General features: G+C 37.8%; 1 protein-coding gene across 2 annotated transcripts in view; it reads right to left on the bottom strand.

Moving 5' to 3' along the window:
• FRS2 (fibroblast growth factor receptor substrate 2) overlaps window positions 1-19,625 on the bottom strand; it is a 50,878-nt gene that overhangs the window by 8,453 nt on the left and 22,800 nt on the right. For both annotated transcript variants that reach the window (XM_066183231.1, XM_066183232.1), the window contains exons 2-6: window positions 10,171-10,276; window positions 7,712-7,803; window positions 5,703-5,889; window positions 2,586-2,744; window positions 1,606-1,769 (exon numbers count right to left, since the gene is read on the bottom strand). In XM_066183231.1, the coding sequence (XP_066039328.1) occupies window positions 1,606-1,769; window positions 2,586-2,744; window positions 5,703-5,889; window positions 7,712-7,777 (576 nt within the window). In that variant the 5' untranslated portion in view covers window positions 7,778-7,803; window positions 10,171-10,276. The remainder of the gene's footprint in view (window positions 1-1,605; window positions 1,770-2,585; window positions 2,745-5,702; window positions 5,890-7,711; window positions 7,804-10,170; window positions 10,277-19,625) is intronic.

Genomic DNA, 19,625 nt, shown 5'->3' with positions numbered 1-19,625 from the left:
GAAAGGCAGAAATACACTCCTAGGTTATAATCCCTCCAATTTCCACAGTGGATCAATACCAGACTGAATGGGAAAGACTGGATTCCTTCTCTAAATTTTAATTCTGTCTGGATATGCAAACAGCGAAAGTAGTATTTTACAGCAGCAGTCATGTAGCTTGCCAACCTCTCTGTCAAGCTCTGCAAGCTGAAGTGTCATTTACCAGCTCACTTGACTCCTCCACTGATTTTTTAAACTCACTTACTATTCAGTAACTCCAACGATAAGACCTGAGCTCTTCTGTGAGGGCTCCTAACAAATCCTTTCCCACAAGACAGTTCACAGCACTCTGCTCTGGCTACCTTGTCTTGTTTCCAACACTGTTTCTTGTCACACATGAAAGTCTTCCTAAACCACATGACATTTTTAAACTTGACTATCATTTTCATCAGCAACCTGAATGAGGAGAGAGAACATACCCTGACAGTTTTCAGTCTATCCAGACTGGTCGGGCTTCTACTGAGAGGGATCTCAGCAGCCTGGAGAACCGACCTCATAGAAACCTTATGAAGTTTAGCAACAGCAAGTACAAAATCCAGTGCTTGGCATGAAACAACACCAACAGTACAGACTAGATGCCAACTGATTGAAAACAGCCTTGCAGCAAAACTTCAGGGGTCCAGATGGATGGTAAGTTGCATGTGTGTCAGCAGTCTGCTCTTGCAGCAAAGAGAACCAAACATGCATTGGTTTGTGTCAGCAATAGCACAGACAGTAAGTTAAGGAAAGTTACTATTACCATCAATTCAGCTCTCACAAGACTGAACCTTAGCTCCAGAGTAAAAGACAGCACCATACTGAGGCAAGCCCAGTGGAGGGCCATGACTAGAGAGGAGCTGGAGCACATGACATACAAGGGGAAGCTGAGGACACCATGTTAGTTCCATTAAGGCAGGGAACCACCTAATAGCTGTTCCCAACTACCTAAGAGATAAAGCAAAGACCAAGCCAGACTCTTTTTGGGGATGTTCAGCAAAAGGCCAAGGGACAGCCAACACCATATGTAACAGGCAAAAATCTGATAATATATTAAGAGAGAAATGATTTCACAACAAAAGTGGTGAAACACTGGAACAAATGGCTCAGATTCTGTGGAATCCCCTTGCCTGTAGTGTTCAAAATATGACCAGGACAAGGCTCTGCGCAGCTGTCTTTAACTTAAAACTTTGATCTAGAGAAGTGGAGGTCCCTTCTAACGTAAATTATTCCATGGCTTCCATTTGGCAAATAGAAGACATATAAAAAAACTTTTTGACCAGGATCTCTCATTATAATGTACAATTACTCATGTTTAAAAACAATTACTAAAATTTTTGAAAAGAGTATAAAGCAAACACATATTTTCTGTATCTTTATTTTTACATAAAATATGAATTCCTCAGCAAGCCACTTAACAAAATATCATTTTAAAGAGGCAAGTCAAACACTTTTCTGAGGTAGTTAAGATACTGTAGGAATACATTACACCTGTTACTGAAAAAGGCAAGTGAAAGCCTACAGAACAATCATTAGAAAAATCTGAAGTAATGTAGAACCTAAGTTGTAGGAAGGGAAAAAAACACCCACTTGCTCCTCTGCTACAAGTAACGGATGTGTTGATTCTTCACCGACAGAGGGGAGGCGCGCGCTGCCGACAGAAGGGTGTCTGCTGGAAGGGTGTGATGAAGCATCTCCAAAGGATGGGTATCTGGGGTAGCCGTTGGGTAAACTTTGTGCATTGAACCCAGGAGCTGATTCAATTGGAAAACAACCAAAACCATATTAAAATAGAACATTTTACTGTATATGAATAAGATACTTTATATCTAAAGTTTAATTTTCAAAATAGAAAGTAAAATATGTTAAACAATATGAAATATTCACAAAGCTCAATTTTGCTCAGAGGAAGGAAATGGAAAACAGAAAAGCATCCCAGTATTTACGAGAACACATTTCTGAAGCAACCACTGAAACCTAGGTGTATTACACACCCGGTAAACTCCCTACAACTCCTCTTTCCCTCATTAACATCGCTCCCTGACAAACAGAGACTCCTTTACCTAAGCCTCCATTTCTCTGAAATCATCAATAAACTGGAATTCGTAGTTTCAAATGTCAAGCCATCTGCGTGCGATTTCAAAAATACCAGAAAATTTTAGGTAAATACTTCATTCACCCATTCATCTACTCAGAGCAAAAGAAAGATTCCAAACCAACTGCATATGTGATTTAAACAGTATTTTTTTCCCCTAATAAAAAGTTTGAAACACTGCCCAACATTAACATTTCTCTGAAATGCTACAGGTAAAGCACATTGATATATCATAAAGCAATTCAATAAGGGTATTCTTAAGTGTTCTTATGCAACAACTAAATCCCCAAAACTTTTTTCTTGAAGATAATCCTCAGCAAGTACCTCAAGAGAATGCATCACTGGTAATTAGCCTCCTAGCTTTAAATTAGCCTTCCTTTTAATTATTTAAAGATTAAATTCAAATCAAACACTGTTTTCAGCTCAGTACCACATTATATTCAGGTACATCATCTGAGAGTAGAACCATACTTACTGGTAGGTGTTCGAGGGGTTCTTGGTACTTCCAACTCAGTCTGATGATTATTCCTTTCTACTACTGGCTCTTCTACCACATTTATGCTATTATTCTGCATTATCTCTTGTAACATGTTGAATAGCTCTTCTGCCCGGGCACACTTAAAGGCAAAGATTCCTAGAAATACACCAAAAAAAAAGAAAAAAATCAAGGAACGTGCCTTACAAGATGTATGTTAACTTTCAAGAAATAGAACTGGAATCCACATAATGAATACCTGTTAAAGAAGCAGACGTGTTATGAAATTTTTATTGCACCAAAACACACAAAAGTTCTTTGACAACCTTCAAAGTGGTTATCTAATAGAAGAATAAGGTTCCCATGCACCAAAAGTTAAATTAGAACAGAAAACTGATTCAGTTAGGAGCAAAACTAAGTTTTGAGTGCTAAATGAGGGGAAAAAAACAAGTTTGTTTTTTTTCCTCTTTTCTGAAGCTGATAAAAAGGATACCTGGTAAATAAATACGTATTTAACTACAGTGGTGCTACAAAGTCCTATTTCCTAAATCAGATTTCTATTAAACTACCATAAAAATAAGATACCTGCACAACAGAAAAGGATTTAAACACTGGGTAAAAGTTTAGTTTCTTTAAGAAGACTAAAATGAAAAGCTAGTAAGACAAACTGTGTGGAACAGACAGTAACAAACTAATTGCTTCAGGCTAAAGGATAGACACAGAACACAAAGTTAGCAGCAATACCATGTATTTTGCGTGTGTATTGTGCCACTTTGCCTTTGAACAGCAGGGAGTGTCCCAACTTACCCTCACCAGCAAAGTCGCAGCTTTGGATTATTCTTCCATTGAAAGCATGAAGTTAAAGTTGACACGCTTGTTAAACGTGGGTGCAGGTGCTCATTTTTTAAAGTGAGTATTACAATCTTAAAACACTCTTTACTGAAAACTACCTACCTATACAGCCACTTCTGTAAGTGCACTTATGTGAATACGCAGGCAATTACTTTCATCATATACATTTAGGGATGCAGAGCTGTGACAGATCAGAACCACCACAAATGTTTCACATGGCAGAAGTTCATACAAGCCCAGCTGGGAATACACCAAATGGGCTATGAGGAACAATGCTGCACTGAATAAGCTTCATGTTTGCAACACTGCAGCTATCTCTAGAGCTTCTACTACTATATGTCCCTGACCTCTAATCCAGCCATGTACAATAGTCCTGATTTCTGAACATTCAAACTGGATATTTAAATCTTAATGGACAGAAACGAGAATTTTTTAAAAATCTAGGTTCACAAATTTTAAAAAGCTCCTAGAATGTTCCTGAGAAATTCAGCTGCCTTTAAATACATTCATATTAAATACAGTGTGATCTGTCACACAACATGGTGACATACCAACTTCTCCAGGTTTTCTATCCTGAATTATCTGTTTGATGTGCTCCCAAGACATGTCTGCAAAGTTTTTAATACCTAGCACAAACTCAATGTTTCACCATCATTCCCTTCTCACAGCTTATCAATAGAAATAACTTGATATTAAAGGAAAAACCTAAACAAAAATACTGATTAATGTAAGAAGTTGCTGGGCAGTATTCAGGGAATTCTCAAATGAAAAACTTCTTGGTCATCCCATGAAGCGAAGATGAAGTTTTGCAATAGAGCCCACAAAACCCACTGTAGTTTTCAGGAACAATGTTCCATTGCAAAAGGGCAGCAGAGAACATTTTCTGCCAGGTTTCTTTTTTCCTCAATATTCACAGTATTTTAGTATTACATAAGGAAGGCAAGAAGCAAAAGAGGGAAGAAAGGACTGCTGCTTACACAGCCTGCTTAATCTTGTTAAAAAAAAAAAAAAGAAAAATTAGAAGGAAAGCAGAGATGTCAATTATACTTGGTGTAAGATTTTGCAGACTTGCTAACAGACTGGAGAGAACAACCTTCAAGTTAGTATTTTCAATTAAGTATTATTAGTATCCGTTTTCAGTCTTAAGATGAAGCAGTAAATTAAACCTGCAAAACCCACCCAAGTGATTATCTTCGAAACAAAGTTTATTACTTTAAGAATTATGAAAATGTAGTTTAGTATGGACTATACTTCAGTGTTTGAAAATATCTCCATTTCTCATTAGGAGATGAACTGAGAGTGCCTTTTAAAGTCCCATTGAAAAAAACTTGTCTTCTGTTACCTCTGCTTGGACAATGAATATTGACTAGGTTTATTTATGATCCAGTTCTTCCATCTTTCTGAGTTTTGAAAAGTGAAATAAAAAAACAAAACCTAAAATGATTGATAAGAACACGGGTAAATGCCAAAAATCCAGAAGAACACTAGAACTTAATTTCACAACATATGAATGCATAGGAATTCCAACCACACACAGCTATTTCACAGTAGGAAGATGCAGAACGAGGCTGAGAGCTCAACAGAAACAGCTGTTCCCTCAGGGACTGCTACAGGGAAGACAGAAACACCTGAATGTTCTCAGAGGGAGCCAACCTTGGCCAAGGCAGGCATGGTCTGGGTACTGGAAAGGTAACCATCTTTTTCCAATGAAAGTCACTCAAGAAATAACTGAGCATAGCTGAAGTATACACACCTCAAGTCAAAATTTGAGAATTATGTCACTGATATTAATGAAAGTGGTATTTGCTTTAGGAAGTGGATGAAACACAAGTGTGCTACTGAAGGCAATAATAAGGTGGTCACATCCGGTTCATATCAGCGCTTCAGGCTGTTAAAATCTTAAAAAGAGAGAATTCTTTGAATTCTGAGGGGATTCCTCCAGTTTCAGATTCTACTGCCTCCCCCTGGAAGTCAAGTCAGTCTCTGAGGCAGGAGAATTTCCCTCTCAAAACCATCTCCTAAGTTGACCAACAGAATACTTACATGGAAGCTTGAAGTCCTCCAGACCTACAAATGCCAAAAACTATGTGCAACTCAAATCCTCATTCTACCAGAAGACCATTCCCCATAAGGTAGTATTTTTTTTCCAGAAACCACATTAACATACAGAACTATAGCCTTTATAACTCTTGCCAAAGGACTGGCAATTATCTTCCAACATCAAATAAATTTCCGAAAAGCTTTATATACAGCATTTCCACATACCTTGTCCAGTTTGACACCTTCGACCACTTTCAAAAGAGAAAAGATTTGAGTCATAGCCATAGCGACGGAGACAGAGGTAGTGCCATTTTACAGAGTCCCTTTTACGGGTGTACAAAATTAGTTCTGTATCTGTAAGTTCCATTATGCCAGAACCCAGTTCATTACCATCATCATCCACATTAATAACCTATAAAAAAAGAAATTAAAAAGCATTACGTAATTACCCTTTTGAGAAACAACCCCACTTCTAATAATCTTAATGCCTGACTGGTAGACTCCATCTGTATTACTTACAATCCTTAAGTGAACATTTACAAAAAAAAAAAAACAACAACAAAAAAAACCCTCAACAAACTAGTTTCTTAAATTCCCAGAATTTAAAAAATTAAAATAATATTTACTTAAAAACAATACAAATGAAGCTGCCTAACATTACTGTAAAATCTGATGAGAAATTTAAAGTAGAAGAGATTTGTAAGTTAAATATTTTTTTAAACTGGCTTTATGTACATATTCTAGTATTCCCACATGGATAAGGCATACTTCAGATAATGGAATCTTTCAGAGCCCCATTTTTAAAAAAAAAAAATATTTGCTTTGTCATATAACCCCACTTAGAGTTGGGAAAAGGAATGAGAAAGGGTAAGTGGCTCCAAGATAAAGCTTCCTTCACATACGTGAATAGCCTTGCACTGTGCTGAATCACCCAACAGTTTTAGATACTTTGCTGCCATTTTAAAGTCAACAAATAATTCAAATACCTTATAGTTATCTTGTGTGAAAAGATGCACATACAGATAAACTCTTGCTCTATCTGCTTTTAAGCCAGTTTTGAGATCATCTGCATCCTTTATAGAATTTGGACAATATATATTTCCCCTCTATTTTACCTCACAATGCTGCTTTTAGTGGGATTCTTTCTTAATCAATAAAAAAACTACCAACAAAATTTCCCTACAGAATTGATGTTACTCCTTAAAGATACATTTTCAACTTGAAATCTAGCCAATTGAAAAGAATCAAGAATCGTTTCATCTGCCTGTGAGGCTTATGCCCATTTTCCTCATTTTGCAGATTACATTCTTTCATCTCCCCCTCCCCCACTGCTAAACAAACAATAGAGAAATTCTACAAGGAGAAAAATAGGAACCAGTTCCACACTGATGCATAAAGAGCAAGAAAACAGAAAAATATTTTATCCTTCAGCTTTCTTAACTGATAATATTAAACATTTCCAGAAATTCCCATGGCTTTAAAGCTCATTTCATTGTTGCCCTCAGGCAACACATGAATCAATTTTTCACTATGGAAGCATTACATTCCTTTGTCAACTCACAGAGACAGTTTGGAGCACAGAAGCAAATCTGACTTGTGTGACCTATGCAATGGTATGTTGACTTACAGTCACTGACTTCAGCTGCTTCATGCTTGGCATGTCAAGCACATGAACGAGTGTTCACAAGCTTATAAATTCCGGAGATATATGGGACAAAAGGGCACTTAAAAATAAAATTTCTCCACAAAAAGGACAAAAGTTTTCAAAATGTATAATCAGTAGCAACCTGCAAGTAAAATCAGCAGTTCTAAGATTTTCTATTGATGACCCCCACATTCAGGTTCATAATCACACTTCCCCAAAAGCTATTTATTCCCTTATGCTAAGGACTCCTTTCCTAACTTAACCTTCTATTAACTTCCACAGGCAACACCACTTACTTGGGCTCTACCAACTGAAATGGAGATGGATGAAAATCACAGGGCTTCTTCTCTTTTTTAAAGATCAAAACTGTCCTAAAAAGCCTACCACATCTAGGGAATTCCTGTCACCACTGATATGAGAAGGTTTCTCAAAGGCACAAGAGAAACCTGTAGCCACGGGCACCTGCAACTCTGCAGTGTTTCAACTGTTCAGAAATTTGAACTCTATTTTAAGTACTTTTTTTTAATCACAGACCTAGTTTGTAAAAAAACAACAAAACAGTTCACAGCACATCACACCAGCTGCCTACCTTAAACTTGTTTCGTTGGTTATCTGGGACAGTTTCTTTATCTGGACAGCTACAACAGCTACCCATGACTTCTTTAGAAGACCATCTGATCTCTAAAGAGGAAAAAAAAAAAAACAATCAACAAAATGATCATTTAGTTCAAGTAAAAATGAAGTAACATCAACAAACAACCCAATGCAAATTACTCGGACATACAATTCTTCATGATGTATCTTCCAGTCACATGTAATAAAAATTCAATGTAGATATTACAAATACGATAGCTAATGCAGATTTGACAGTAAGGAGTGGCAACACTGAGCTATTAAAGTCCTACCAATAACTCAACTTGAGGTTACTACCAAACATACTCATTTGATTTGTCACCTTAATTCCCATGGTAGCAGCCTGGGGGAAAACAAAACCCAACCACTTACTGTGTGAGATTTTCATCTCCTAAACCAGGCTTTTACACGAATGAGCACTCCCTGGCTCAGGAGCACCGCACTGGAGACACCCCTAGAAGCCCTGGGCTGTAGCAGGTTACCAGGCATGGGCAACACAAAGAGCCCATATGGCAATCCTGAAAGGCTGCCCTGGCTTTGGCAGCTCCAGGGTGGACACAATCCAGGCCTGCAGGCAGCCCTGTGCTGGCATCCATGCAGTGAGGCTCTGTGTTTCCAATTTTGAATACTTCCCATACAGCAGTGTATATCAAACTATGTAATCAAAGACACGGGAAGGAAAAAACCCCACATTCAAGACAAATATTTTAAAATTTGGGGGGGTTTTATTTCTGTTGAGTTCCATTTGGATTAAATTCTGTTACACATTCATTTTAAAACAGTAAAATACTCAAGTAACACTGAACAGCATGGCTAAAGTAATGAAACAAAAAAAAAAATCTTGGTATTTTTGGTGTTTTCATTTAAAGATTTCTGTGTGTATGGCAAAACTTTCAGAAAACAGTATGATAAAATGTTCACAGAATGAAGTCTCGTAACTTGCTGTTTCATCCTCTACCACCATGGAAAAGGTGTTAAGTCTCGTATTTCTTAAATACAAGAAAATCTGACAAAAGAAAACTTAACCCATTTCCATCATCTTTATATTGGATAAGAACTAAAATTTCCACTACCCAAATGAAAAACAGGGCAAAATCCTGGAAGAGAGCTATCAAGTCAACAAGAGATACAACATTAGAAATCAAGAAGAAAGAAGACACAATGGACTGATAAGTTTTCCTGACTAGAGGGAAAAAAATCCAATGTCATCTAAAGAAAACCATGACTTGGTTTCTAGACAGGCATTTGTATCAGCATGCAGCAAGCAGTAGTATCCATGTAGTACTTTAGTCTGCTAAGGATAAGGTGCAAAGAATACAACGAAGAGCATCTAACTCTTCCACTTTTTATGATCAGAAAAGTCACTCGAAAGAGATACTCCTACTCTAGAGACTGTATAAATCAGCCACCAAGAATCCCCTGCAGAGGTAACAACACTGCTCCAATTAATCCAGTCATAAAGAGGCAAAATACCAGACACCTAATCAAAATCACAGATTCTTTAATGTCATTTCTGGCCATAACATGAAAACTTGCATTATACTGACAAAGATTTTTCCCCAACTCAGAATGAAGCCGGGGTTGCTTGTTTGCTTCTACTGCCTCAGAGAGAAGTTATGCTACACAGAACAATTTTTATGTTTGTTTCATTGTGAACTTTTGAAATTTCTGTAGTAGTAGTAGTAGTAGTAATAGTAGTTCTTCTTCCTCTTCTATATAGAAAGGGAGATACAGGTAATAACACCTGGTTTCCTGCCCTGGCACCCCGCAGTGTCTCACTTACAGTAATGTTCAGATGTTGTTCTTGTCAGCCTACTGCCACTGTGCTATTTACCCTGAGAATCCCCTGCTATGAAGAGCAACAGGTGACAATAGCCTCAATGCAGATTAACAGTGAATATTCTGGTCCATACATTGTAGTTGCATACGGCTCTAGCAGCCTCCAGGCACAAATGCATGCACTTAATAAAGCCCAGACTTAGACCTCTTCAAATGTTTTATAAACAGAACTACATAGCTGCATGCTGTTAGAATCAGACTTTCTATGCATTCAGCATGAAATAACTGTCCAAGTCTGTTGAAGGCAGGTGCGTGCTTCTTTAAAAAAAAACCTTAAAAAAAAACCCCAGAACTTAAAATGCAAAGCACTTCAGAGAAAAAAAAATCACTAGAGTTGCAAGAAGAAAGCTATAGCATGAATATGTTTGAAGCACAGCCTCTGTATCTCAGGAACAACAAAGAAAATGTATGTAATCAATAACCATAAAAGCTTGTTATTTTGTCTCAAGTATGTTCTAATATTAATACTTCAGAAAACCAGGAACTAAAATGCTGCTTTAAAGGAGAGATGTGAACCAAGGCTATGAGGAAGAAATTAAACAGCTAAGGGAACTGGCAGAATTAAAAATCACTCACCTAGATTTGGCCATTAATATTCCCAGCCTCTGCTGCAGCATTAGGGCTTCTTTCATACTCAAAGTGTCATGCTGTCTTGTCACAGAACTAATCATTGGACCTAGAACTAGAAGGGGAAATAAAAGTGTCAATTTTTTTCTTGTTTTTAAGATGCCCGTTAGTAAACTAACAAAAAGACATGCTTTTGTTTATAACTACTTTGTGAGCATTATGTCAGGCAAGGTCTTCATGATGTTTTAGATACGACTGATTTCTGAGTTGCCCTGGCATTTCAGCACCTTGGAAGAAAACAATCTGGCATTCCTTTCTGCAGTGTAACCTGTCACACTGGGGACTCCATTCATTCTCCACTCACTGCGTACCCACCTCAGTGTGGAAATGACAGATGTGAAGCTCCCGTTACCCTCAGTGCATACCAACCCAAACCAAACCACAGGAGACAAACAGAAGAACACAGACAACTCACTCTGTTTAACTTCCTCTTGCTTATCCTACTGAACATACACAAATGCTGACTTGTATGGCTAACGCATCACCCTTTCTCTGCCTCCCTCATGTTTCTTGCTCCATGACACTAACCATAAACTGCTTGCTTTTACTTCCCCACCCCCCGGATTATTCTCACACTAGCTATCCACTCACATTTAACACTGAAAACTAACTGCTGCTTCCATCACGCTAACAGCTGGCAGTCCCTGTTCTCTGTAAAACTGCCAAACAAGCACTTGATGTTTCCTTTGATGCTGCTTATTAAACTCAATAGAAGGGCTAATTTCTCAGAATAATACCTTATTATTACTCCTCTTTATCAGTCTTTCAGGATGTCTAAGCAAACTTCTTTGAGAGCACCGCAGCTTTGCTTTTAAATTAGTTGGCTGCAATTCTTTGTATTCATCAACTGTCCCCTGTCTCGCCCCTGGATTAAAATCATCTTGGCAAACCAAAGCACCCTGGATTTTTGCATAATATCATGTGTAATGTAGTCCTAATTTCATCCCAGATCCTAGGCATGATTATACCAGTTGTGGAACTCTCTTACTTGTGAAGGGATTGTGCAAGAGATTACCAAAAATTCAACACCGGCAAATGCAAAAATAACACTCCTAGCAAAGGATCTCTATCTGTTAGGAAAGATCAGTCACATAGTCATGCAATCCAACAGAAACTCTAGTTGGATAGCTATCACAAAGAAAATGATAAAAAAGTGTTAAAGCGTTTGGAAACACTTGAAAGTGCCAAATCAAAAATATAATTCTATTGTATGAATCCAGAGTGTACCCACAGGTGTAGTAATGTATGCCATCAGGCCTCCCCTGTCAAAAGAGACAGAGTAAAAGCAAAAATATTCTACCTAAACGGCTCAGCCTGAAAAAAGGGAGCACACAGAGCAGAAAAAATGTGCACAGAATTATAGGTGACAAAGAGAAGATAAATAAAGCACAACTATTTTCCAAATGCAATGATTAGGGAACAGCAGTTGACATCATTAAAGGGCGGTTCAAACACACAAAAGTTCTTTTCTGCACAGGGTCTGTAGCTAAACTTTGTGATCTGCAATGTCTTGTGGGAATAAGTTCCAAAATTTTAAGGAGTCAGAAAGTAATTGGACAAATGCAAGCTCCACAAAAAACTTTTAAACTCAAGGCTAGCTCGTATCTGGCTCAAAAAGTCTCTAAGTTGCAGATACTTAGATGGGTCTTAAAGAATGATCATAAAATGTCCCTTCTTACTATTCCCTTCTCTATATATTTACTACTGGCTGTCGGAATTTACTAAGTACTGTCAGAAACAGGGTACTGGATAAACTGATACTTCAAGCGTGACCCAATAAAGCCATTCCAATCAACATATATGGATGACACCAACTCAGCAAAAATTTGTGAGCGCTCGGCCATAAGACATTAAAAAAAGGAAATCATTAGCAACTTATACTTAACTTGAAACCAAACCCTAGATTTCACAAAGGTACCAAAAGGTAAACTTAATGAATTGCTTGACAGAGATGTGCTTTTGCATACAGTTGCCCCTGTAGGCTCAAGCTTTGGTTATGGGATGGCCCTACCCAATCTAGCTGGTATTATTAAACTGTGATTTTGGTCAGGTTAGGTTTCTGCTGGCTTAGCATACCAAACCAGCTAGCAGAGAGTCCAGCAAGTGCCAGAGTCAGCTGGGGACAGAATCACAGCCTTAGTCACAGCCTTAGTCACATCTACCCACTTTTCAGAAAAAATTAGCCACTTCACTAACTACTGGGATTGAAGTCTACCAAATTCCCTGCTAAAATTTTCAGAACAGGAGAATGAAAAGAGCAAGCAGAAAACCTGACCCATCCACTCTGGTGAAATCTTAGGAGGCAGTCATTAGAAAAATAATTGCAATAAAAATGTTCATAGGTAAGCTATCCTAATGCAGGTATGTTTGCACTGGTCTTTACCTTGGTATTTCTCTAGCACAGTTTTAAACCTTTTCCATGGTTTGGCTACCTAAAGCAGACTAGCTTATTTCAGTTACCTAAGAATGATTCTTAAACAATCTAAACAGAGTTTTATAATGGATTAAAGAAAGCACACAAACTTGCAGCACCTAACTTTTTTTTAAAATGCAAAGCAACAACAAAATTCTCCAAACAGTTGCGTCAAATTACAAGTTGGCTATTTACTCAGTTCAGGACTTTCCTAAATTTTCCCAGATTGCAAAATATTTACCCAAACTTAAACATACAAGAAGAAGTAGACATTTCCACAGTCACAATCCTAAATTATGTCTACAATGTCAAATTTAGTAGCTGTAATTTCCCATTCACAAAGCATCAGTGGTGGCTGTGTGCAGTCATGCAAGGAGGGGAAAGGGATGAAGAGTATTTTCTGCTTCTCCCTAACACATTCAGTACTGCATTGCAAGGTAAAAATCCCAGGCAATGCAAATCAGAACCAGCATTCATCTAAACCTTGTTAATGGGAGTGAAAGGTAGGAACTGCAGTAACTTCACTAAGATTGATTACTTGGCTTTATGAAGTAAAAAGTGGCTCTTTCCCTCACAGACTAAGCAGGGCCAACAAGTTATGCTAATTTCTCAGAAGTTGAGGAACACAAGGCATCAGTGTCAACAAGAGTAGATACTTTAGAAAGAACAACACAGTCAAAAACCTGTAGATATTCTAACATTTGCAATTCTGCAGTCTCCCAAGGCTGGGAATGATCTGAACAAGGGGTGCATTCCCCTTGTGCAAGAAAGGCCACATGGACATGCTGCTATCATACTCCTCATTTGCTCGTAGTCACCCCAATTAAGACACCTCATGGTTGCAACGCTGATCTAAAAGCTGGTTTTAATTCAGTTCTGCATGCTTTGGTTGCAGAATCAAACGTTAACTTTGGGAGATATTTTCTGTACACATAAATTCCTCTCACAAACCTCCTAAAAATCAGGGAGGGAAAAAATTCAAACCATAGCACACCTCAGAAGAGGCAGGGAGAAGCAAGGGTGCCTTGTCTGTTAGCCCATCTTTTGCAGAGTCTTTTCAAATGAAAAAGTGGCCTTCCAAACCACTAGCTTGCCACACTGCTAGGTCCTCTGTTATGTCTTTCCATTTACTGTGTAAGAAACAGAGTCCAGATGTTGGTTGTCTAAACTTCATCTAAACTAGACACTAGGAGTAAATATCACAAATAATGTGCTAGACAATTGAACACACTGAAAGAGGCAAAACTAACTTGGATAACTTCCTCCCAAAGTTGAAAATTCCTGGCCCTCAAGATTTTGCATGTTTACATTTCTAGAGGGATTCAGGGAAGTATCCCCAATTTAGTACTATGATGACCATCAGTACACCTGGCCAGTACATCCTGCAACCTCACAAGCAAATTGGAAATACTGGAAGAAAACACAGCCAAATCCCCACAGACAGACTGTAACTAATTTTCTCATCTCAGTTTTTGAGCATTTGTTGATGTCACTGGTTTTGTACAGCAGGTGATAATTTCCCCTAGAAAGTGTTACCTCAGAGATTAAATTGAAACTGAGAGTATAAATCTGAACATTTCAGGTTATACACAGAAAATTTCTAAGTAACTCGTTTCACCCTCTTCTCATTAACCAGAGTAGTCATTACGGCGAAGCAGCTTTCAGCTTTCCACACAAAAAACCCCCATTGTATTAAAGCAAACAGACCAATACCAGAAACCAATTTACCATGTAAGAAAAAATGTTACTTAGTGAGACAATGACAGTTTTATTGGCATGCTGTTCATTTCAGAATATAGGTGAAGGATGCTGAATAGTACTGCAGTCAATCCTTTGAATTGTGCTGGTAGCTGAAAACTGCCCATTTCACAACTGGCTAATGCAACAGATTAAATGGATAGCCTCTGTACCTAACGTGATATATGCTTTAAGAGTCATGATGCAATCCATGCTGGCAAATTCTACATGATTTAAGAATCCTGGTATCCTACTCGGACTAAAAACCACCCATACTTTGACCTTCTGTTTATTTTGGCTAGCATATCTTCACTGCCATGAAGCCAAGTTTTTCAACTGGAAAACAAAACGTTTCTGGTACACGGGACTCCCACATACCAAACCTCACATGCACATAAGAGAAGACGCACCAAAATAAAGATAGTAATTATTGAGTGTGGCCTTAAAATCCAAGAGCCTTATTTCCCCATTGGTCAAAAAAAGGACTTCTTCACTTTATAATTACCAGAAGGAAAAAAAAAATGAAATATGTACATCAGAAAAGACCGACTTGAATGTCTGGAGACACAAGAGACAAAACAGGTGCCAAAGCTGGAATGCTCTCCCATGGAAACACAGGGGTTTAATGGCATATGAATGTTCAGAAGAACAGAGAGAAACCCATAGAGAAATACAGCAAAAGAAACACAAAATATTCTCCTTGCCTGCCCATGCCTGCCACCATCATTCAAATCTACTCATCTTCTTTCAGGTATTCTGGAAGGCACTTGCCTTGCACAGTCAGACAACAACGTAACAACAATTCACACCCCAGAAGCAAATGCTTTTTGGGAAGAAGGCAGTTTAATAGCAGAGCAAACTGAACCAAGGTCAGACACAGTCTTTGCCCTTCATCCACTTGGCAACAATTACTAAGAAAATTATATTGAAGGTGCCTCAATACCTTAGAAGGATGAAAAAAGCAGTACTAACAAACCATAACAGAGTTAAAAACTACGACGAAGGAGATCCAAGCAGAAACTAAACATGCTGAGAAAGAGTTTGGTGCCGCTGGCTGCAATTAGGGAAAACAAAGTAGGAAGGGTTGAGGTGAAGTTGCAGAATTTAGTTTATAACTTTGCTTATGCTAACAGGTGGAGTTTTCCCTCAATATTTTTATTAAATGAGCATGTTGTGAGACTTATGATTAAAACACAGCAATAAATGTACACTCCTTTTCTCTCTTTAGCCCTTTCCAAAGGAAAAAAAAAAACAAAAACAAAACAACACAACTGACAGAACCCAAGCTAAACTGCAAAAGCTTTCTGGCTCCAATGAAAACAAAATTATTGCAACCACACACCAGCTTGAGCAGACCAGCTTGCCATTTCAGTGCAGTGCCCTCAGAGCCCTCTTTGAACACGCCTTGAGGAGGCTGATGCAGGATCACACCAGAACTCGCCCTCTCAGCAGCATTCCTTTGCCGGCACCTTCTGCTGCAGCCAGCTGCCTGCTCCTCAAACTCAGAGGAGACTTTCTTTTTTCCTTACTCCTGCTTTTTAACACTCAGATCACAACTTGACTTGTTTTGCTGTATATGTTTCCATATATTTGGATTCAAAAGGAACAGCAACTTTTTATTTCGTATTTATTAGTGTCATATAAAGATAGCCAACAGAATTTAATAAAACTAAAATGAAAAGTAAGGAAAAGCAAACTTGGAGCCTTGTTGTTTGTTTAAATTCAGAACTAGCAACTGATCTTGAAGAATCATTATGCAAAAATCTGAAATGGTATGCTACCATTAAATTAATTCTCCACAGTTCTCCTTAAAAGTGATCATTTCAGCAAAACACTCACATTTAGGTGAGATAGTTAAACATTTGCAGGAACACTGTTCAATAGTAATTCCCTAAAAAAACATGCTCATTCTGACAGAAAAGCTCTTATATTCACCACAATTACCACAGAATTGAAGATTAAAGACCAGGTCAAGTAGCTGAGCTAAGATGAGCAGAAAGAGAACTGCAGCAGGCAGCACTGTTGTGCCAACACTGAATACTTCATGGTGTTTAAGACCAATTTGTGTAACACCTCTCCACTTTGCTCTAGCATGACATTCTAAGAACTGTGTTCCCTCATCCTGAGGCGTGGTACCCCCATACTCTGGCCTGTCCCAATGCAGTGTAAAGGGTAATCAGACATTTCATTCAGGTACTAGGTTGGTACAACGGTTCTATGCAACAAGTGCACACAGACACACATACAGCCTTAAACGGAGTTTCAAATTTTCACCTCAGTGCATTTGAAAAACTCTAGGTCTTTAAGGAACATGAATCTTGAACAGCAGCACAAAAGTTGTTTGCTTCACCATCTCCGTTAATCCCTCTGAGGATGTGGGACATCATTGCTTGTCCTACTATTTAATCACCCTCAAAAAAGGATCCTCTTACTCTAAACTTCCAGAGAAACAAGACTTATGTTTTACTTGGTATCATTTTTAAAACAACTTACACACATGCAAATATTTTTCAATTTCTTAGTAAAACAAGTTCTCCAGATCCACACCACCATATTGTTTTCTGTGAATGTCTGCCAGATTAACTGCATCCTTTTAAAAGGAATACCAGAACATCAAACTCCAAACCATGACATTAGGTTAAACAAGCAAGAATTATAAATTATTTTGTTCTTGGGAAATCTGAATCTCTTTTAAAACATCCTCTAAGGAACAGCATATACTGAAAGCATCACTTTTACACAACAATAAAACAGCAGAAATGGGACTGACGTTTTAAGAGCTGTGCTATGGAAATGCTTTTTGGATACAGGATCAAGGATCAAGGAGTAAGGCAAGGAGATGGGAAAATATAGTGGAAGGCTACAATAATTAAGTAATTTGGCCCAGGAAGAAGAGAGAATCTAGCTTAATTCTTGAAAAGGAAGCCTGACTTGAAATTGTTTAAATAGTAAGTTCTCCAATATTTAACCACAAATGCCTCCTACAACTTGAGGCCTGCAGCTCTTGCCAAGTTTTCAAAGCCAGTAAAGTGCCAAATCTTGTAATTTAGTAACTGGCATTGAGTTTATATTTTGTAATATTTTAAGCTTTGAAATATTTTTTGTTCAAACATTTCAGGAAGGGTTAAGTTCTGCTTTTATGTTTTTGACATGTTTTACACACAATTTTCTTATACATTCATAGAAACAACTCTGGAAAGCCTGTCAGGCATTTCTTACCAAAATGCTAAGCAGATTCACTAAGAAGTTATCAAAACTGAGACCATGCCACTGTGTTTTATTAAAATAAATAGGTAAACACAGTATGTATATAATTTCAGTATATATTCTCAATATGTGCCCTTCTTCATCTATCCATTGGTTCCATTATCAGCAACTTCTTAGCACTTGGATACAAGGAATTTAGCCTTACCTGAACATCAAGCTTTAATATATGGTTTTCATTTCTTGGAAAACTGACAACCAAATCCTCTCAAGATCTCATTAAAGCTATGAAAAAATAACTTGCATTCTTTATTTACCATTTTTCCATTTTCCACACAGAACTCTTCCCATCACTTTTGAAAGGCTCACAATTTTCTTAGTTCTGTTCACATATTTCCTCACGAGCTTCTTGCACATTTTTCGCTTCTCACTTTAAGGAGACACTCTAAAAATCATTTAAACTTAGCTACCCCATGGCCCCAAATCGTTACATAAAAGGGAAAGATTAACAACAGCCAGTTACACATCTAAATCAAAACTGTGTAGATTGGTCACTGAAGTAAAATCCAGTCTTAGGGTATCTTTTGTCACTACTGAACTGCATCTGCCAAAAATCAGGTTTAAATTAAATTTATTTTCTTTGTATTCACAGTGAAGAAGAGCATAAAAACATTTCATTTATGTGGCTGATTTGCTAAATTATGGTAACTTGATTGCGTAGATGTCTGTCTGTGCTTTGGGCGACACCAATTCATTAAAATTCTGATTATTAGGATGTGCACAACAGATTTAAGTAAAACCCACTGATAATAACATTTGTGTATCCACGCAATTATTTTCTTCTTTTCATTGTTGAATCTCTTATAGTCAATTTTATGTAATTTAACAACTACATCTTCGAGTACTTCTTTGTTAGTGATTTAACACTCTCCCCATTAGTCTAGTTGATCCATTCCCTAAAAATTATTTTCCTATTTTAGATGGAAGCTATTAAAAACTAGTTTGATCTACCTGTACAAGGGAGAGCAAAGTTTCATTTAAGAAAACCCCTTTATTCATAGTCCTCTATAATTAACACACATTTTAAAAGTCCACTTCCTTATATTTTACTTCTATGTTTTTAAAAGCCCTATTTAGGGTCTTATAAAATGTGTCCTCCTTGATCACTGATGAAACACTACAGAAACATCTGTATTAGCCTCATTTTCTCAATACAGAGCCCTAGGAAGCTTTCTTGTGTTGTGGATGATTTACATCACAATCAGGCACCATTTTGTTCTAACAAAGAATAAACATACCTTTTTATAGAATCCATATTGTCTGCTTTGTATAACTGTCCTTTTACTATTTTAAAAAGTTATAAAAGTAACATTAGGAGAACATTTACCAACAGAAATGCGGATGTCAATGTGTGCATGTGCGTGTCAATATCTACACACTAGAACAAGGAGCAGGACAAAGATTAAATGCCCTGATAAGGAAGAGCACCATTCCCACAGCAGTGCTCCCAGCAGCACGGCCTGATCAGAAAGACACCAGTGGAAGAGCCTCTAGTGGGAGATTTTTAGGATTGAACTGTTGACTTTGTGGGTCACATGACATTTAGAAGCACTGGTACATTTGACTACACAAAAAATCATATTCACTTTCTCGTACTGAAATTATCTCCTATTGTCGTAAGTGGCAGACATTTAAGGGTAAAAGGCAACCTTTCTGCATTTCCATTTTCATAACACATGCATGTTTTCTAATCAACAACTATGATGCCAGAATGTGTGCACTACATGCTCTCACAAGGCAGTCATATCCAAGATTTGGATTCATAAGCACCTATGAAGACTGAATAAACAAGAGTGGCACAATTTGGTTTAAAAAAAAGTCTCTTAAGTGAAAGACCTAAAGAAGTGCCTGAACTTTCCCAGCGCAGGCACAGTAGCCTCAAGTTTCAGCCTCAGACAAACCTCACACACCTTCTCCTTGGCCATGGGGAATTCAAGCACGGCAGTGTCAAATATCACCTGAAACACTGTAGCCCTCAAAGCCTCCATAC

Source organism: Chamaea fasciata, unplaced genomic scaffold (assembly GCF_029207755.1).
Source record: "Chamaea fasciata isolate MVZ Bird 193981 ecotype frontalis unplaced genomic scaffold, bChaFas1.0.hap1 SCAF_5, whole genome shotgun sequence".
Taxonomy (NCBI): domain Eukaryota; kingdom Metazoa; phylum Chordata; class Aves; order Passeriformes; family Sylviidae; genus Chamaea; species Chamaea fasciata.
This window is presented reverse-complemented; position numbering and strand designations above follow the sequence as displayed.